General features: G+C 38.4%; 1 protein-coding gene across 7 annotated transcripts in view; it reads right to left on the bottom strand.

Moving 5' to 3' along the window:
- Positions 1-21,793, bottom strand: part of osbpl9 (oxysterol binding protein-like 9) — a 39,765-nt gene that overhangs the window by 7,564 nt on the left and 10,408 nt on the right. Inside the window, exons 1-13 of one of the 7 annotated variants that reach the window (XM_053625277.1) lie at positions 17,224-17,687; positions 16,940-16,975; positions 11,399-11,494; positions 11,187-11,234; positions 10,748-10,777; positions 10,559-10,609; positions 9,260-9,298; positions 6,510-6,609; positions 6,064-6,195; positions 4,565-4,724; positions 4,200-4,306; positions 2,261-2,379; positions 2,090-2,175 (exon numbers count right to left, since the gene is read on the bottom strand). In XM_053625277.1, the coding sequence (XP_053481252.1) occupies positions 2,090-2,175; positions 2,261-2,379; positions 4,200-4,306; positions 4,565-4,724; positions 6,064-6,195; positions 6,510-6,609; positions 9,260-9,298; positions 10,559-10,609; positions 10,748-10,777; positions 11,187-11,234; positions 11,399-11,494; positions 16,940-16,975; positions 17,224-17,253 (1,034 nt within the window). In that variant the 5' untranslated portion in view covers positions 17,254-17,687. Of the gene's footprint in view, positions 1-2,089; positions 2,176-2,260; positions 2,380-4,199; positions 4,307-4,564; positions 4,725-6,063; positions 6,196-6,509; positions 6,610-9,259; positions 9,299-10,558; positions 10,610-10,747; positions 10,778-11,186; positions 11,235-11,398; positions 11,495-16,939; positions 16,976-17,223; positions 17,688-19,185; positions 19,263-21,793 lie in introns of those variants that run through there. The other 6 variants (XM_053625273.1, XM_053625274.1, XM_053625278.1 and 3 more) reach the window with 6 other exon arrangements.

Raw genomic sequence — 21,793 nt, 5'->3', positions numbered from 1 at the left:
TCAACCTCTGTGCGTTTGAGCTACAAAGTGGGCGGGAAAAAAACAGAGACTCCTTCATGTTCGTCTTTTTTTTTTTAGCAAATAGCTAGCTAGCTAAAGTGATGAGTGATGTATATTTACCCTTTTAAAACAGCACACAATAGTAGATGTTAAAGATTTAACAAGCTAATATGTCTGTATGTTGATTTATCAAAAGCAAATAACTGTATATACAATAACTTAAAGGCAAGAAGTGCTTTTCTTTTTCCTAGTCCAAGTTATGAGTTTTAGTCGAATGCAGCGTTAATGTGCATTGTCTGTGGAAAGGAATAGAAAGCTACATGGCTCTAAAAATAGACAAAACAATCCCAGAAATCATCCCATATATATATTTATCATCCCATATATATATTTTACACACACACACACACACACACACACACACACATATATATATATATATATATATATATATATATATATATATTGATATATATTGATCTATATATATATAAAATAAAATAAAAACAAAAATACTCTGCTCTCATTGATAAACAACTGCAAACAAAACACAGGTTTATCAAAAAATATTGTTGTTAAATATAGGCTTGCAACAATTATTGGCACCCTTTTAATCAATACTTTGTGCTACCTCCCTTTGCCAAGATACCAGCTCTGAGTCTTCTCATGTAATACCTGATGAGGTTGGAGAATACATGGTAAGGGATCTGAGACCATTCTTCCATACAGAATCTCTCCAGATCCTTCAAATTTTAAGGTCCATGCTGGTGGACTCTCCTCTTTAGTTCACCCCACAGGTTTTCTATGGGTTTCAAGTCAGGGGACTGGGATGGCCATGGCAGGACCTTGACTTTGTGGTCAGTAAACCATTTTTGTGTTGATTTTGATGCATGTTTTGCATCATCGTCCTGTTGGAAGATCCAACCATGGCCCATTTTAAGCTTTCTGGCAGAGGCAGTCAGGTTTTCATTTAATATCTGTTGATATTTGATAGAGTCCATGATTCCATTATGCCATGTATCTTAACAAAATGTCCAGGACCACTGCAAAATAAACAGCCCCAAAACATTAAAGAGCCACCACCATATTTAACTGTGGGCATGAGGTACTTTTCCATGTGGCTACCTCTCTGTGTGCACCAAAACCACCTCTGATGTTTATTGCCAAAAAGCTCTATTTTGATTTCATCTGACCATAGAACCCGATCCCATTTGAAGTTCCAGTAGTGTCTGGCAAACTGAAGACACCCGAGTTTGTTTTTGGATGAGAGTAGAGGCTTTTTTCTTGAAACTCTTCCAAACCACTTTTGGTGATGTTGGTGAGTTCGGATTGTAGTTTTAGAGACTTTCTTACCCCAACACGCAGCTAACTTCTGCAATTCTCCAGTTGTGATCCTTGGAGATTTTTTGGCCATTTGAACCATCCTTTTCGCAGTGCGTTGAGACAATATAGACATGTCCAGGTTCCAGGTTTTTAAATGTTATGAATCAATTCCAGGTTGATTAATAACATTTCCAGTTGACTGGAACTTCTTAATTATTGCCTTGATGGTGGCAATGGGCATTTTCAATGCTTGTGCTATTTTCTTACAGACACTTCCCATTTTGTGAAGCTCAACAACCTTTTGCCACACATCACAGCTATATTCCTTGGTCTTGCCCATTGTTTTGTATGACTAAGGGAATTTGGCATAAATGTTACCTCATATTTATACCCCTGTGAAACAGGAAGTCATGGTTGAACAATTTAATGTTTATTTCCTGTAAATGTTAAATATCTATGAAAATATACTTCAAATATATTTTTCTCATATGAATTCATATGGGTGCCAGTAATTGTTGCACACCTATATTAAACAAAGATTTTTTTTTGATAAACCTGTGATTTGTTTGCAATTGTTTATCATCCATGAGAGCAGAGTATTTTTGTGATTTTTTTTAAACAAAAAAGAAATTTTCACAGACTTCTTTGCTCATATTTACCAAGGGTGCCAATATTAGTGGAGGGCACTGTATATAGCACACAGCAAACCCCATTTGTCACATTCTCTGTACATCCAGGTGTAGTACAGTACAGTTGAACATTTTACCTCACAAACAAATCAGGATGTGCAAAGAAGTCTGCATACATCTCCAGCAACGACCTTCTCTCCAAGATGAATGTAGGTAAAACCACCTAGGGAAGACAGAAACGTTTTCATGGAGAGAGGACAGGCAAGGAAAGAGAGCAGTAGGAAGATGGAAGTAGAGTCAAGGGTTACCTTCGTGAGGTCCATTCCCAAACGGACTTGTGAAAGCAGATGCATAATGACGCTCTTATGTTCCTCCACCGACTCTCCCTCACCATCGTCGTCCCTCTCATCATGACTGTCAAACTGATCTGAGCAAGACAAAGCACACAGTAATTCCGATTGCTGAGCAAAGTTCAGTGTACTTATATGTGTGTGTGTGTGTGTGAGTGAGAGAGAGATCTGCTGGGAATTTTGTAAGTATTCATGTAGGTTAAGAGGTCATTGGTGGTGGTATATGATTAGCGGTAGGTGTGTGCACGCGTACATTTTCCATGGTATCATGACATACATGGGATGTCAGATGATACTATGGAAAATGCTATTATGTCGGATCCAATTACACATTAAATGAATGGCTCCTAACCTATGCAAATGAAAAAGTGGAATTCTACCGTGTTCAGTTATTCACATGCACGCATAGTGGTGTACATGATAAGTGTTTAAAAAGTAAACCCAAAAATGTCTCGGACATGCTCTAGTGACTGGCTACTATACAATGTGTAACCCTAAATATTAACTTGTATTCGTGAACGGAGGAAGGGTCAATGTAATATATTGGTTATTACAGCATTGTCTGTCTGAAAAGTCAATTCTTATTGGCTGGAAGGTGTGCGTTCAAACCGTTGAATGCACAGGTAGTTCCTGTCAGTTTTATCCCCATTTTAATTTATGCGCTGCCTATAAACAACTGTAACCATAGTAACATACAGTTACAGTTGCATACAGTAGTTAAACTCATAGCTTCATTATTAGTAGAGACGCGGCACAGACGCAGGTAATTCACACGCGTCCTCTCTCTCTCTAATAACTATATTATAATTCATTCAAATAAATGTAAGCTTATCGCAATACTTTATCTCTGTATATGATTTAGAGTGGGCAGAATTCTAGATCTAAAAACCCTTTCAGTCACATTTTGTACTGCAAACTTCAATGACAGCTTAACTTGTCAATGCTTGCAAGTGACCATGGTATGAGCGGGATAATCCGCTGCTAGGTGTGCATTACACAATTTTAACACACTCTGCGGAGGCATCCAGGAAGTTCTTTTCCTCCACATTGTGCATTAGAATAGTGTAATCCCTTAGTTACAGTTATTACTTTGCATTCACAAAAATTCTGGTTAATGATTTTTAACAGATCTGTAACTTGCTTGCATGCATTTCCTGTTTTTATCATAGAAACCATCTGGTGGGTGAACCATGCAGTATTGCACAATCAGTTGAGTGCAAATTTAGGGTGCTTGAACGAGCATTACAGTTATTACTTGTGCTATAATTGTTTTAGTATGGACATTTTAGATTATTCATTTCTATTGATTAAAAAGACATCCGTTTAATATTTGTATATATAGTAGTCCCACATATAACCTGGTAATTTTATTCACTGGCCATGTGTGCTGAAACATGAAGAGGAGGTGTATTCCTAATGAAAACACTGTCCCTCCACATGCTCTAATTTTGCACCTAGTGCATAAATGCAAACGTTTTCAATTTGGCTGACTTCATAACCACGTTGCTTATTGGGCACTCATTGTCATTGTATGTGTTGAAGTGTGCATCCATTAATGGTGTTTTCAAGTACCCTTTGCGGTAGAACAAAAAGTCCATGAAGTAGAGCCACTCCTGTTCCAGCTCCACCTACCAGGGCGGAGTTGGATGGAGTCAAGCCAAAAGTCCAGGTGTGTCAGGCTGGATAAGCGTGCTGAATGTGTTGTTTCATGCTGTACAGCATTGTGTGGGTTAAGGTTAGGGGGTTATAGGAAGAGTTGGATTAGATCTAGCTCCACCCCCTGGACTTTTGGTTCTGCAGCAAGGACTCTCATATATATTTTCAAGTCCATCATCAGTAGTGGTACTGAAAACTGGAATTTAAATTTTTTAAGCAATGTGTGTATCTGTGTGAATACCTGCATCAGTTGTGCCATTGGACATAGAGGAATTAAGGGATTCGTTGGTGTCAGGTCGTTTGAGAGCTGCATTTCCTTCGTTGTTAACACCAGGGGTTCTGGAAGGGCTGTAGCCAAAAGCAACAAATGTAAAACAATACTACACTCTTCTGCCTACGCAGTGTGTGTCTGCAAAGCCATATGGTGTGAAACAAGAACGTGTGTAATATCATGCAGTAATTAGGGAGGTCTGTGTTTAACTATAGTTAGTAATTGGGTTCATCACATTGTGTGTGGAATATGTTGTGTGGGATTAATGTGTAATTATCTCCAGACACTATTTTAGTAACAGCTGTGTATGTGTGTGTGCGCACATTCTAACTCACTCAATGCAGTGCTTCGGTGAGGCACTGCTCTGGTAAAATTCATCAGCGTCGTAAAACTCATCCTCACTGCTAGAGTAGGAGAAATCTGGGACAGTGTGGGCCGGCACATTCATGTGACTGGGGGAAGTGACACTGCTACTGGGTGCAGAAGGACCACTCCCTATATACCAAAAGGATGAAAAGGAACGCAACGTTTTAAATACGATTACTCATTTTACATTGCAATTTTTTAATTTATTTATTTATTTATTTTTACACATATGGCAGGCACTGTCATCCAAGTGAGCAATGCCCTGAGCATTGCTAATCATTAACATTTGTTATAAATTTTCTTATCAATTGGTTCTGCCAACATTCTTTTTAGACCAGCAACATGGCTGCAGCAAACCATGTCTAAGTGTGTTCTGGCAGACATAATAATCTAGGACTTTAATTATACATGGACTACACCTGCTATCTACTTAATGCATACCCAAGGACCCCTCATCTCCTTCTACGCTGTTTAGTTTGCAGTTCCTCAGGCTGCATTGAGAACTGCTGAGCTGCACTTTCTACAGAGCTCATCACTTCTTGCAGTATCTCAGCAGAAGCGCAGGAATGTGCCTCAGCCAGCACTAATGACTGTGAGAGAGGAGCTGAGACTCACTGCAGTGAGGTGCTACACACTCATATTACACATGATAAAAAAAAAGAATACTTATTTGGCATGGGATGTGCAAATGCAAAGAACTGATCAACCAAACAGAGTAACTCTGATAGTAAAAGTGCACTAGAAACAAAAATGGAACTATCCAGTCCTAGGATTAATGTTAAAATTCTGAAACTCATGTTCTACCAGCTAGTCATAATGACAGCCATGTGGACTTTGTAAAAGCCGCTCATTTATTATATTCTATTAGGGTCTAAATGACCTATTTCAAATTTTTATTAAAAGTAGAGAAATGCTAAAAGTTATTTTTGAAACATGAAATATTATGTGCTTGGCTCAATTTCTCTAATGCGTGTGATGGAGTTAAATATATAACCTTTTGTGCTCCTTCACATTTACATATCCTTGGGCTTATTGTCGGGTAACCACATGGAAAGCAATTCAAAATGATTAAGCTAATATACATGACAGTCTGGGGAAAACCATTCACCTGGTGCAATTTTCTACTAATATATACACTGTATACCATTACACACCAATGAAAGAGTGAACATTTCAGACAAATATATGGTTCCTTGGAGTACAGGATGTTGCTCTGAGGATAACAACATGAAATACAACTTTATTTCTATATAATCTAAATTCATGTGCTGTGGGACATCCATTGCTAAGCAGTGAATAGAAGAGGAAATAGGAGTCTTAAACATTTATTTTTCTGAAACCTGTTTTCCCCCCTTTCTTCAGGGAGGTAGACAAACAATGGCTTTAGTTCACACTCTCCTTTACACGTTTACAGTATGTTGTCAGGAGAACCATCTAATCATCTCTCATGTCTGCACTTTTCCCTTACATAACATCTTGGAATTGCCATCTGCACCTGTGCTGTTGGGAGTGGGCGTCTGAAGGCTGCCCATCACCGTGACGACGGGACCCATGGGAAGAGTAGAAGGCCTCTGTTCTGCTTTACACACCTGAGCCCCATCTACCATTCAAACACACACACAACAACAACAAATGACAGGCTTAATAAAACAATATTCATTCTTGTAACTCAAAAGCACAAAGCCTTTCTAGAGTGCAGAAAAAAGACATGCACTACATCTTCTTAACACAGCTGCCTACACATGGCCAAAACCCAATGGTACATTTGTTTTACTATAACTTTAAGGAGAATAATTGGGTATTCATATATATATATTTTGGATTCAAGTGTATGAACTACTAGTTTACAGAAAAGCAAAGAAAGAGAGGAAGTAAAAAAGTGAAAGTGAGAGAGAACAAGGCAATATTGCATACCTGTGGGGAGGGTGGTCTGCGTTGGCATGGCAACGGCACTGACTACAGAGGCATCCAGGGGACTCGGCTGGTGAACTCCATCCACTGGGTTTATGGTGCTCTGCAGGGTAGCACAGGTACCACACACACACAAACACACGCACACACTCAGAGGACATCTCTGCTACTTTGTTACTCCTCATTCGGGAGGACTTCACTTCCTCTGGGGCTGAGAGATTTCTATGATTAGAAGCTAGCATGCATATTAAAAGCAGTCGATTCTATTCAGAAGAATGGTGGGATATTGTTGTATTCTACAGAGCAGCACGAAGCAGATTTATTACATTTGAAAAAAAGCTAAATTTAACATGACTGATGTACTCTTGAAATGCAGTCTGAATATATACGGCTTATGTAAACAGATCACAAATGGGCTGATTATGTCACTGTGATAATTAAGAGATGCTTCTGCCATAAATCATTCTGCTGAGTGTCACATCAGTGGTCAGTTATAAAGCTGCAGTTTTGTCTTGTTTGGGTCATGGCACTAGACACACTGAATCTAATTATACAACAATCACTGCAGCACCACTCTACATTTATAACGCCCTAATACACACACACACACACACAAGCAGAGGAGACTCAGATAAAGGCTGTTAAAGTCAGCTTCCATGGTGACAAGCACAGAATATAATAATCTGACTGCACATATCATGCAGGTAAATAATTTCCTGCTGTATCCATTGTGCAGACCTCAATGCAGCTGTACGTACAAGAAATGAAGGAAAATGGGAAAACATGCAACAGCGGGAAGATTGAAGGGAATTTCACATGGATTGAAACCTGTCTGTTTACTGATGCAGGGTTATGATGGCAGCCATCAACATTAATGAGATTTGGAGAGGTTTTTCTCTTCCGGGACATTCAAAGGATTCAATCCTGATTATTTGTTTGCTACGGGAACAGTCTCGTTTCCCCATATGGCGAATGTGCCTGTCATGCTTAATTAAAAGCCAATTAGAAAAATTAGACCCAGGGTGATGGGAGGCAGGTGAGACTGGATTAAATCAACAGGCCAAGTGACATGGAGGGCAGAGACAGGAGGTGAAGGAGGGTAGAACACTGGTTTAACACTATAGCTTGTCCTAAAGGACTCTAATACAAAAGTGCTTTTTATTTGCTTTGAATATTAGTCTGGATAGTGTAACATTACCAACATAAACTGTATGGTGCAACATGTTCCACATAGCTCAAACAAGGTATATGAGGTAGAACTACTAAAACCAGATGGCACAGTGGGTTCCTGGTTCAAACCTGAATTTGAGTTACAATCTGTGGGGAGTTTGGCATGTTCTCCTTGTATATGAGTGAGTTTCCTCCATGTTTTCTGGTTTCATGCAACCTCCCAAAACCATGCTTTTAGGTGGATTTGCTATGCTAAATTGCTCCAAGGTGTGAATGTGTGTGGGCGTATGCTGCCCTGCAATGGACTGGTGTGCCATCCACGGCGTACTTCACCTAATTCTTCACCCACCATGACCCTGACCAGGATACAGCAGTTACAGAAGATGAATGAATAAATTAATGAACTACTATAAGTCTAAGGAATCAAGAGATATATTCCTGAATGGCAGATTCTTTGGTAAATTAAAGCCAAACTTCAGTGCAATGCCAAAGGCTTCTGATCGGTGTTAAAACGAATGTGAATGGTGGATCTCTCCAGGAACCAATATGAAAAGTTACTGGTATGATATGTGGTTTGGGGTGGACAGCCACTAAATAGTCTCTGATCTATTAGTCTTGAGATGGCTGAGTAAGCAAGTATGGTAAAGGAAGGATCAATAGCCTTTTTGTGTGTTGTTAATGTGCATGTGGAGGTCATACAGTTGCAATCAAAATGATTCAACCCCTATTGCAAATCAGGTTTATTGTCAAAACTGATTGATTTGTTCGTTGCAAACAGCTGAAAGTCTAACAAAAGCAATTGAAATATTTCAACACAACAAACGCTTCAAGTGGATTCCCCAAATTCAACTGAAAATGCAACTTATAATAACTTCTCCAGTTTAAAAATTATTCAACCCCCTGAATAGAATCCCTCACAACAGCACAAATATTCAAAACAAGTGTTGTCTCAGGTACACCCGACGCAACCAATCAAGGGCTTCTTCTTGAGTTGGAACACTTGAAATACCTGAAATATCTAGGAATGGTCTAAGATTCCTCAGGAACACTGCCAGAAGCTATGCATCTCATTTGCAGCAGGTCATAACAGCAAAAGGGTGCTCTACTAAGTTGAATAATTTAGAAACCGGAGAAGTCATTATAAGTTGCATTTTCAGTTGAATTTGGGAAAACCACTTGACGCATTCATTGTTGAACTAATTCAATTGCTTTTGTTTGATTTGTTCATCGCAAACAGCTGAAAGTCTGTAAATTTTGACAATAACCCTGCTTTGCAATGGGGGTTGAATAATTTTGATTGCAACTGTATAATCAGCAGAGATGGCTCGATGATTGGCTCAGTCATATATCATAGATACTTGCAAAATCATACTCCACAGAATATTAAAAAATGCTTTCACTTTTGACAAAGTGATGGAAAGTGAGAGCGATAGGAAGATGTGGCAGAGCCAGTTTTCAAAAGTGAAAAGCATGCACTTGTTGCCACGTCAGATTTTCCCAATGTGAAGTACAGTTTCCAGAGCAAAGAGACAGAAGGTTGGTCGAATTAGATTGATCTATGGTTGAGGAAAGTCACAACTTACTATCAGTCCGTTTGAGTGTTGCTGTTCATTACTTTGATCCTTAAAATTTTGAAAAGAAAACATGAATTGAGGAATGTGCAGCTCACAGGGATGAACCAACTCAAGCATTATTTAACAACTTACTCCATAATTCTACCCCCTCATTTGTTAGTAATAAATAATCATAAACGGGTTCTGTTACTGAGATACCAGCATGCTACAATACAACAGTAGGACTATTTTGTAAATAAATATTTTAGGCTCTTTGCTCTTCATGCGAGAAGCCCCTCTCCAAACCATTACAATAGAACCTATAGGAATGTAGCAAACTAATCGGAGCAATCACTGGCAAGTGGAAAACTACTGCAATTAGAGATAGCACAAATACAACATCCAGTATCAGTGTCAGGTTGATATCAGGAGAAAATACTGGATTGGATATCGGAGAAACAAACAAACAAAAAAAACAAACAAATCTGGTCTGATTCAATAACAAGCACAGATGCTATTATAATGTGCTATTTATTTTCATGTTAAAGTTATATAGTGACTAGATAATTTCTACAGTTACACTATATGGCCAAAAGTATGTGGACACCTGACAATCACACCCATATGTGGGCCTTCCCACAAACTGTTTCCACAAAGTTAGATGCACACAACTGTGTAGGATGTCTTTGTATGCTCTAGCATTACAATTTACCTTCACTGGAACCAAGGAGCTCAAACCTGTTCCAGCATGACAATGCCCCTGTGCACAAATCAAGCTCCAAGAAGACATGGTTTGCAAAGTCTGGAGTGGCAGACCTCGAATGGCCTGCACAGAGCTCTGACCTCGCTAATGCTCGTGGTTGAATGAGCACAAATCCCCATTGCCACGCTACAAAATGTAATGGAAAGTCTTCCCAGAAGAGTGGAAGTTATAACAACAAAAAGGGGACTAAATCTGGTATGGGATGTTCAAAAAGCACAGCATTATGGTCAGGTGTCCACATACTTTTGGCCATATAGTGTCATTTTTCATTTCTAACTGAAACTGGTTAACAGTTTTGTGCAAGTCATGTTAATGGCGAGTAGGAAAGTATGATGGCCAATCTTAAGTGAAAATTTTCAATTAGAATTCACTCATTCTATAGCATAAAAAAATCAGATCGGCATCAGCAGATACCCATTTCATTACTGGTATCAATGTCATAATAGAAAAAGTAAGTTGTATTGAGCCATCTCTAATTGCCATGGTTACAAAAGGTTACACACACATTTTTTACTATCACACAGCACTACTGATTCATAACAAAAGTAAGAAAATAAAGTTTTTACCTTGGCAATTTGAAGCAGTACTATACAGTGCTTGATAGATTCTACCATACTCTACAAAACAAAGCATAAATACAAAAACAAACAAACAAACAAACAAACAAACAAAACAATATGTGAGACAATTTGGCACTAATGTTCTACTCAAAAGCTGAAGGACAAACAGGGGAGAAAACACTAGGACATACTTACACAAGTTGTTTCTTTCAGGTTCTCGATTTTCTTTAACAAAAAAAAAAAAAGAAGGACGGGATTAGGACAAATAGTCTAAAGTTGCTTCAATACCAACGCCTTCATTTATTACGGAACCATGAACAGGAGTCCACATGAAAAAAAGGGAAGTGAAAAGGTGAAGGTACAGAATGGAAAGTCGTGTGATTCCCAGATTAATGAAACTTTGTATGCCCCTCTAAATGTAAATGCTGTTTCGCAATATAAAATTCAGCATACTGTTAAAACAATACCTTTTAACTGTCAGAATGAGTATTTAGCTAAACATTGGCCACACACTCCTAGGAGATACCAAGTGCGCACACGCATACACCGATCTCTGCTTTGCCGAGAAAAACACTCACTATATAAAATAAACATGTCACCAGATGTCTGAGACGACATGATGATAATGACTTACTCTGCGTGACTCGTCATCTTTGCAGTCTTTTATCTTTTCGTCAAAGAGCTACAGGATGAGAAGGGAAACAGAAGAGACAAGCTGGATGATGAAAAACAAAACCCAATAACAGTATGCTAATAATGTCATTTTCTGACAAAACACATACACACACACAAGTAATATTCTTCACAAATCTCATCCAAATGCCTGCAAATTATGACAAAGCTTACCTTTAATTGGTCAATCAGAATCTGTAAATATGCGTCTGCTTCAGCAAGCTTTTTGTCAAAGTCTTGAACGCTTGGAACAAGCCCTGTCTCTGCCTCCTGGAATCGAGAGCACAAGAGACTGTTTTGAGTCATCGCACTAGCTTGAAACACATCCATGCTGTGCTTCCCTTTGCCATGTTCTGCTTTCCACTTTCAAGAAGCAGCCAGAAGAGCAAGCAGTACTAACCCCGGCTTGCTCCCTTCTACACCCTAATGAGATTAGCTTAATTACAGTTAGAATAGCATCCAAACAGCAATCAAACTGAGGAGAGGCCACCACTGCTACAAAGAACTGTAGAACAAAGGATAATACACTCTCTTATTATTATTATTATTTTTTAAAAAAGGTGTACTTACATGACAAATAATGTCAAAGTTAGAATGAAGTTATATTAACATCAGTGGACTACTGAGGCTGGATACTTGAGAACTAAGGAACCAGACTAGGAGTGTTCCCTCATACCCTCATGGAATCAAGGCAATAACCACTGGAAAAAGAGTAAATATACTAAAGGGGATTTCAAAGTAGAAACAAGTTTTCTACAAAAGATGATTTTATCAGATCTACAAAATATTATGCTGCCACAGTATCCGGTCATGTTTACTCCAATTTAATATGATATTTTCCAGATCTTTACACTTTTTGCATAGGAGCTCCATAAATTAACAGCAGAGTTTATCATTTACAAATATGCCAAAAAAAAGCAGCCTTTCTTCCAGTAAAAAGAGCCGAGGAGTCAATACACATGAATCTGGAATGATTTGCATGTGTGTTTGGAATAATCTTAAATTAAATGCCGCCGCCTTGATAGCCCCACCCACTTCTCCCATCTCACATGCTCGGTCATGGACTGAACTCGCTGAGCGCCCTTGTATTCTGTCAAGGAGAAAAATCCAGAGTTTTTCATTCATAGTCCATTAATCTGGAATAAAATCCATCAAAATACGTTTGACTTGGCGAACATTAGATATGAATATAGTGAAGATCGATTAACTATATTTATTAGGAATGCACTGAACTTTTTTGGCCTAAAATGGTCAAAAATGGCACCGAAAGACAAAAAAGATTAAACAGGCCTACAATGAAGTGTCAAATCAAACACTATATATAAAAAAATCATAAATGAAATTGGAATTGAATGGTCGTTAAAATAACAATGTAATTAATATGTGGCTTGATTTTTATTTTATTTTTTTGCTTTCCTGTGCCGATGGAGAGCAGCAGCAGCAGAAAAACAATCAAAATGTCTGCCATAGACACAGACAACTGATTTTGGCATAACCCCCCCCAAAATGTTAAAAAATAAATAAAATGTATACAGTATTGTGTTTTTTTTTTATCGTTCAACATAGTATCACCTAAAAATCCACCATCCAGCTTTGTTTTTGCAATTGCCACTGCCGGCAAACAGATCCTGACTGCTTAGCTGGCATCCTATCTGAAACAGTGGAAATGCTCATTTCTTGTCTTTTTTGGTTCTGGATGAATAAATCGTTAATCACAATTTTTTTTTAATAATTACGAGAAGGCAAAAAACAATATTACACAAACCTAGTAGACACTACTTGACACAGAGTGCTGTTTAAGGACATTACTTATACTCACTTCCCCTCTTGCCTCAGACAAACATGGTGCTCTGATAGTAATGACAACACACATCAGTTTGCATTACAATAACTAACACTCAAAAACTGTGCCTAAAACAAAAACCTAAAGACACAGTTTTTTTTGTGACAAGACCTAAAAGGGCCAGAAAAGAGAAAACAGAACTCACAATTTATCACTTGCTAAGCACTAACATTTCCAGCTAAATTGTTAGCTTATATAATGGGATGCGTTCAGCAATGGCCATTTGACCCATCACGGCACGGTTGAATGCTCAAATCTGATTGGTCAGAAGGTATGCATTATTTTCATATAACATCACAGCGCGTTCCAACTGTCACATGAACGTTAATATCCTTCTGATATGTTATTGTTTCTATATTAAAAGGTCATACACAGAGACTTGTATATGGCAAAAGTTGTATACAGTAACCCAAGACTAATAATAAATGGATTGAAAAATGGGTTGTTTAACCAATTAATTCTTATAATCATTGATGTGGTGAAGTTTTTTTTTGTTAGGAGACATTTATGGAAGATGTCTCAGGTGAAAGTGCTCTTCTACTGGTTCCTCAGGTAAAATGTCAGGCTGTGGTTTGTGTACAGTCATGTGAAAAAATAAATACACCCCATGGAAAACATTGCCTTTTTTGACATATTTGGACCAGCAAACATTTGATCCTCTTTGAAACTGTGCCTATTAATAAACATTGATGTACTTGAATAAATGATTGAAAAAGCTAATTTCCCTTGTGGTTTTGTTCAACAGGTCAAATTTGTGCAATCTCTTTCTGATCGTAGAAGTTTGCACTTTGACACCAACAGTTGCAAGACTTACTAGCAGATCCTGTGAGGAAATTTTGGGGTTCTTGGAGACCTAGCAGATTTTGTTAGCAAGCTAGTTAAAATTAGGATAACTACTATGTAGCAAAACCACTATCCTGGTGAGAGTTGGCAATGACCAAACTGTGTGCCAACAGTACACATTTCTATTTGAGCTCAGGTATAAACAGACTTTTTATACACAACTGTATGTTCATACACGTTCTAACATACTGTACACCAAATCCATTCAATCCAGTAAAGCCAGACAGACGGCGAACTTTTCTAAAAAAAAATTTATATAAAAATAAATAGGATTTTTCTGGTTCAAAATGTGTTGAATGTCTGTCAATAAGTCACAGCCTGCTCTAACAGAACACAGTACAGAGTGCATAGTTTCAAACGTGGTTAAATCAACCGACATATTAATGGCTACTAAAAAGAGTCGTCACAGAAAAAGCTTGGTTAAATATTAATAGTAAAATATAAGGTACTCCCCAATCTTGACTCTGCTCTGCGTTGAGGGACTCGAGCAACTTTATGTTGACCTCCAGGGCAAGAACTGGCCGCACGGAACATCGTCACAGGGACATGAAGGAAAGCCATTGACACATCCCTGCCATTTTACTGCACTTCCAATAAAAGCTGAAAACAGTTTATAAAAGGGATCAAAGTCTTCTCTGCTGCACGAGTACACGAGTCTCCACTAAAAGCAAAAGTGGGCTGAGCTAAGGATGGGGTTGGGATCAGGAAAGGGTTTCTCTTGTAAAACAGTTCTTCTCAGGGACAATTAAGTTTCTCTTTAATGTTTTGCCATTAAATGTGAGAAAGAAGGCATTTGGCTGAGTAAGTAGATGACCAACTGAATACGTTTTTTTGTCATAGCCAGTTAGCAAACACACAAGATTACCGTTCACCAAACTGATGTGCATGTGTGGGGTGGTTTCGTGTCAACATTACCACAACAGAAGCCTGACCAACATGTTCAGCTTTTTTTAATCATTCTGCTTGTGTTCGTACAGTTTTAAATGATTTCAATCTCAGCAAAACATCAAACAAGTGTGTTTAAGTCCATTGTTACCATTTGCATCCTCACTGAATTTCTACTGAATATTGTACACTGAACTTCACTGTGTCTTGCATCTGCCTCAAAATGTTAGTTTGATGCACATCCCACTGTCCATCTAACCTCATGGTGGTGCAGGGGGCAGCGTTGCCACCTAACACATCAGGTGACTGTCTGTCTGGAATTTCGCATGTTCTCCCATGTTTGTGTGGGTTCTCTGGTATCCTTCCACTGTCCAAAAACATACAGTTAGGCAACGCTAAATTGCCTCTAGGTGTGAATGTAGGTGTGCATGGTGCTCTGTGATGGACTGGCATCTCATCTGGTGTGAATTCCCCAACCTTGGGCCTGGGATAGGCTCCAGATCTACCACAACTCTGACCAGGATACACTGGCTACTGAAGATGAATGAATAAATGAATGAATGAAATGTCTGCGTTTTCTTACGTGACAGGTTTACTGGACGATGAACACATTCTGACTCAAACACATTTGTGCAGAACATACACACTGAATCTGACAGCGAAAGTATTCAAATACAAGAGGATAATATTAGCTATTACTCTTCTATTTTAATAGGACCTGATTTAATTGGACAGGCATTTCATTTGGATTGGCCTCAATCATTTTATTCTTTTCTGACTGAGGTTTCTATATGAACGTTATTATTCCGATTGAACTATCAGTTTTGTTATTAACGGATTACTGGACTGCACATAAACTTAACCATTGTGTCATGCTGTTCAAAAGTGTATTTTTCCCCCACTGATAAGTAATGCAGGGAAATGAGGAGAGCCAATCAGACTGTAACCTTCAAGATCTTGAAGCCAGAAAAGTACAAAAGAAATATCAGACTCTAAGTATGTTGTGGGCAGAACAAGACTACTTAAAAAGGTCACATATAGCATGTTTGATTTTCTTAATTCAGTCCCTCCAGGATTTCACGATTTTTTGATCGAAGGAAATGAATGCAAAATCGAGCAAACTCCACAATATTCAAAGGAGCTTGTAATTTTTTTTTTAAATTACCACAGATTTTCCACAGATTTGGGCCAAGTTGCGTCATGTGACGTCATCACAACGCGCATTCAGGTACACATTCAGCGATACGATTCAGGTGCGTCGGACATGGGTACATCTAGAAGGTCTCATTTACCACAAACATCCCTGTGAAAGGCCATGCAAAACAATTCTGTGCAATTTAGCCAATTCAAGTAGCTTTCTGCTAACCCCTCCCCGGGAAAACTAAAATAAATAAATAAATAAAAAGCCACAGCAAAATCAAGCGTTTTTGGCCGCAACAATCAAAAAAAAAAACACCAAAAAAACCCCCGAAATCCTGTACAGACTGTTAATTATCTTTTATGTGTGTCCATAAGATTTTGGTACACGGCTAATTGTGTTGTACCAGAACTCAACCAGAGTACACTCCACATTTCCACCAGGGAAAGCGTGCAATTGTTTATAAGGTGGGGAAGGTGGGGTTTATCACAAGAACACACTCAACTACTAGCAGTCGAGAGTTATGATCACAACTCTTTTCATGAGTCTCTCAAACACTCTCAAACAAATCAAATTCTAAAAAGCTAAAAAATAGGTCAGTTATAATAGTCCAGACAGAAAATGACTTCAACCAATTTAAACATCATGAAATAATGATCAAATAAAGTATCAAATAATTCATAATGTCACCAACCAACCATCTGTGGACTGAATCGAACAACGTCACAGGAAGTGTCTAAACTTAATGTTAAACAATGTTTTTGTTAAAACTCGCCCTACCCTGAATACAAAAGCATGTGCTAACAAGGTCAGTGACTAACCATTTTAAACACCTGCACTTGTAGGGCTAATACAAAACAGGACATGCCTTTGCCACCGAACTGTAAGAATCCTGAGTCACAGTCAAGCCTGGAACAACACAGCAAATCAAACTAGCATGGCCATGTGCCAACACTGCTGGTTGTTGAACGTAGTCTCTATGTAGCACGTTAAAACAAGCACTCACTTTAGGATGTTTCCTGAGCCAAACACCATCCTTAACCTGAAGTTAATCAAAATGCAATGTTTAGGCAGGGGCATACACACACACACACACACACACACACACACACACACAAGAACTAGAACATACACACATATTCTTAAGGTAAAACATATAGTACAGTGTGTTGATGGATTCAAAAGGTTTAATCATGCATGTCATACACAATACTTTGACCTTCACAATCCAAAATACACAAACTGACTATGACACATTTACACTGAATCTCCAACAACACAGATACTCACAGGAAGCCTGCCTCTGCTGAACTGGAACATTAGAGAAGCCAACAGTTTCCCTGTCTTTGTCCCACCCAAAAATTCCCCACTAGCTTTCAGCCCAAGTCAGATTTTCTTCCGTTGGCCACCTCTAAATCCACCTCCGAAACAAAAGCAGCTAAATCATGCAGTTACAAAAACTTTGCTACGTGTACAACCCACAACATTTCAAGTAACTCATGACAGGAAGTACAGACTTCCTCAAATTAAAAGAAGAAGAAGAAAAAAAAAAAAGATAAGAAACTCCCTAAAGGGGGTCCAACAAACACGAACAGCTGCTCTGATTGGATAGCCATCTGCTGCAGATGAGAGAGTGGCCAAGTGTGCAGCGCTGGGATTGGCTTTAGGATCACGTGACTGGAAGGCTTCATATTGCCAGGCAAGTACATTCATGCATCAGTCAGTCAGCAGAATTATTCACATTGAGGGCTTGACACAAGGAGTAGAGGAAAGGAAAGGAGAGGGGATGAGAGGAGAGGCAGAGAGACCAAACCAATTCAAATCTTTTTAGAAAGAACAAAAAAAAAGGGGGGGGATACATTGTGTGTTGGTAAATAAGAGTCCCATGATCTGATTTCATGGTGTCCATGACACACACACACCAAAACTCTCTCACTCAACCGATTTATACTTCCGCGGCACGTTTCTGCATGCACGTCACAGCATTGTGCGAGTACACCAACATGTCTACTAGGGGGCGATGTCACATGAACCCCACCACAATTTACAGAATTGAGACAAAACAAGCCCTAAGTTCTGTGTTTCACTGTATAAAGAATAAACAGAGAATACACAGTCATTACACTTTGTTTTTTAAAGTGCTAGGGGGGGAAAAAGAAACCCTGCGTGATCAATTATAAAAAATTATAAAGTCAATGCACACTGAAAGGATTTCTTGTAGCATTTTCACTCGTCAACAAAGCAGCCCCTTGTATCAAATACGCTCACAATTCTACCAATTGCAAATTAAGGAAAGGTGATACTTTAGCTTTTATTTGACCTATTACTGTATTACATCACTTACATCGCGCCTGTATTGACATCCTGCACAATTAACTTCACCGTTATAATGAACCATGGCTATTATAAAGCCTCACACTTTATATTCATATGCATTTGATACAATATCAAGACTGTAGTTTTCCCTAAATAAGTCCATTGTACAATCGTGATCGCCGTGTGTGAAACAAACATGAAAAACTGATCCACTAGCTTAAGCTGTTCATTTATACTTGCTGTTCATTGTGAGAGTTTTATCAAAGAGGTGAAAAATTACTAAAAATATACCATCCGGAGAAACTAATTAATTAGTTTAATATATTACTTTCTCCATAAAATATTCTTCACAGAGTGGATATTCTTAAACATATTTCAACCGTTTCTGTTGAAAGCTGAAAGTGTACTACACTTTAGCACAAGCACGTCTATAGAATTCGGAAAGTACTGGATGCGATGAAAGACAAAGTGTATTGTTTCCACATGAGACGTATGTGGAACAATACTACTCTGAACTGAAGAATATTATTCTGAATTTGATATCCGGGTACGTAAATGGGCACACCTCCCCACCAACCAATCAATGCTCAGCTCATGAGTGGTAGATGCAGAGCACTGCAGATACATCCAATGTGTAGTCATCTTCTCTTAATGCAGACATATTAACCAGGCCTTACACTGAAGGCAAAGCTGCAGCCTAACAATGACATCTCAGGTGTTTATTATGTTAAAGCTTTTAACAGATGTCAAAAAGATAGAAGTAAGGTTAATCTAATCATCCTATAACGAACTAAAAAGGAACATGCTGAAATTCCTGGTTGGCTCATCACAAATGTTCCTTTATTTCAGGTTTAAGCCTGATGAATGACTTCGGAGCATTCCTGAAGGATATTCTTTTGGAGAAACACAAGGACAGAAAGCAGCCTGAACTCTTACCCGTAGCTGGAGAGCGTGACGCAGAATCGTCCCCTCTAATGCGTGGATCCACTTCTCCCGCTCATCTGCGTCTCGGGCTGCCGGGGCAGAACATTCAAAACACAATCCGTTAGAGACAGAACACGCACAGAAAAAAAAAAGGAGAAGGAGGTGTAGAGGGACAAAGTACAAGGGCAGCAGTGAACGAGGCCAACAGCGGCACAGCTTAACGTAGCTGTAGAGGTGATAGATGACCAAAGATTGGGTGTGCTCTGTTTGCTTTTAAGAAGAGATATAGAGAACCGAGAACTAAACTGGACTACAGTCACACACCCACACCAAACCACATTCACATGCAACCTCTTTCTTGCCATTTTTAGTGATGAACACACACTGGAACACATATACAGGACACAAAATTTCACTGAAAGACAGAAAGCAGAAACTGCAGCATGAATAAAGCCTTTCCCAAGAACTAGCACCCTTCTTTCCAGGTTTCTGAAGACAATGTATTTAAACACTGCTGCAATAAAATGCGAGCCCTTTTATGGTTTGACCATCATAGCATGGGAGAAGTAAACGCTTGGATTATGATCTCACTCATCTTACACTATACACAGTTTGCATCTATTTAAGGACTAGTTTTCAACTTTCTGGACTTTCAACCTTATTTTTCTCTAATACATAGTTTCTGCTTAACTCATATTTTATGGATTAATTTACTTTATTTATTGTTTATTTCATTTATATCCTTCATATCATTTCATATCACATATTTGTGGGTGTTCTTATTTTCTCTTATTTTTTCTCTTATTTTATCTGTTTTAATTTTTCTAATTTCTTAATTTGTTTTATTTTTTAAATAACCCCCCCCCCCCCCCACTTTTCTGCTGCTTGTGTTTTTCTGCTGGCTTTATCATCATCATCATCATCATCATCATCATCATCATCATCATCATTACTATTACTACTACTATAGCTTTATCAAATAAAAAGTGAAAAATTGGGAAGATCAAACTATATTTATAATACTGGATGCGAAATATCTTGCAGAGGACTGGAATCCCATTCAGGGTGTATTCCCACCTCATGTCCAGTGTTTCCAGGATATACGTTTACAACTAAGAAAAATTTTTTTGGTAGTCTCCATCAGAAATATACTCAACTACCATCAAGCTAAATCCCAGTTTATAGAGGAGTTAGAACAATGAGTTAGTATGAGTTGGTACAGCACTAAATTAGTGCTCTTCTTTGTATCTTGAGTGAACGTGGCGGAGGGTTTGAGCAGTGTATTAAAGGATAGTATAGTAAACTGTACTACATTTACCTGCAACTGGATGTACTACTTTTAGCCATATATCAATCAATCATTATAACAGTACTTGGTCAATATTAACACTTGATAAGTGTTTAGATGTGATGTATTCATTTTAACTGCAGGACCTGTTTAAACCCATCAGCTAAACACAATAAACTAAACATAATCACATAAATACAGACATCAGGTATCTACCAGACACTGAAATAGTACAGCATTTGTAAGTTTGCTCTTTTTCCATGAACTTAAAAATATTCTTCTCAAGGAAGGCAGAAAAACTAGTGAACAAGATGTGAAATTTACCTGACACTTAGCTCAGCAAAAACAGCTTAAAGCTTTTAAAGGCATTAACAAGATCTATGCATGCCAAATACAACCCCCTCATGCACACTCTCACATGCACACATTCAGCTCCACAGGGGAAAATGTTCAGATCCGTTTCTACATTATAAGGAAAAGGCCTCTCAGCTTCATCCTATGCATCTTTCCAAACACTACAAAGATCCAACCGAATGCATGAATCACATTAACTAGGGAAGAATTTAACATCACAAAGACAAATCAGCCATTAAAAACTGTTTTATGCTCTTCAGTGCTTGCAAACAGTGCTACATTTCACTTCATTTAAGCTTCCCTAGGTAACCTAGCAAAAACCAATGTCTCCTAGATCCATGCGGTATTTACAGTCCAAAACAAACATGGCTCATCTCTGTATTAACTGTCACAAAAGGCTTATGGGTTGTATAATCGGCTTAACTACTACACTGTTTATGAAACCGACTTGGATTATTCAACAAGCCTGTCAGCACAAAATAACATGCTATATTCTCTATATTTGTGATGAATCAATAACAGCACAGCTTCACTGAATGAATGCAAATGAAATCTGAGCAGCATTGACTTGAGGCTCAATACAGATTTCTGGAGGAAAATTCTAGACTAACACCCCTAGGACTTCAACATTATAAAGGCTACACAATATTCTGTGGAAACAGCAGGACAGACAGGTTTCAGAAACCATATTCCAGGTACAACTGAACCTCTCCTTTTTCTTATAAGCACACCAGGGCACGTCTAATGAACGAACACAGAAAGAGACAGAGACAGCGAAAGAGAGTAATGCATAGGTGGGTGATGAATAAGGGCATGGAGCACAATGTTCCCAACTAATGATAAGGACTAGTGAAGAACAGGAGGAAGATAACCAAATGTATTCTGCATGTTAGTGGACAGACATTCTGTAATGTATCTAACATTTTCTTCTCCAACACTTTTGCCAAGCCTCATATTTGTGTTCTTAGAATGAAGTCA

This window comes from Ictalurus furcatus, chromosome 5, assembly GCF_023375685.1.
Source record: "Ictalurus furcatus strain D&B chromosome 5, Billie_1.0, whole genome shotgun sequence".
NCBI classification, from domain to species: Eukaryota; Metazoa; Chordata; class Actinopteri; order Siluriformes; family Ictaluridae; genus Ictalurus; species Ictalurus furcatus.
Note: the sequence above shows the minus strand (reverse complement) of the source record. Positions and strands in the feature narration are given on the sequence as shown.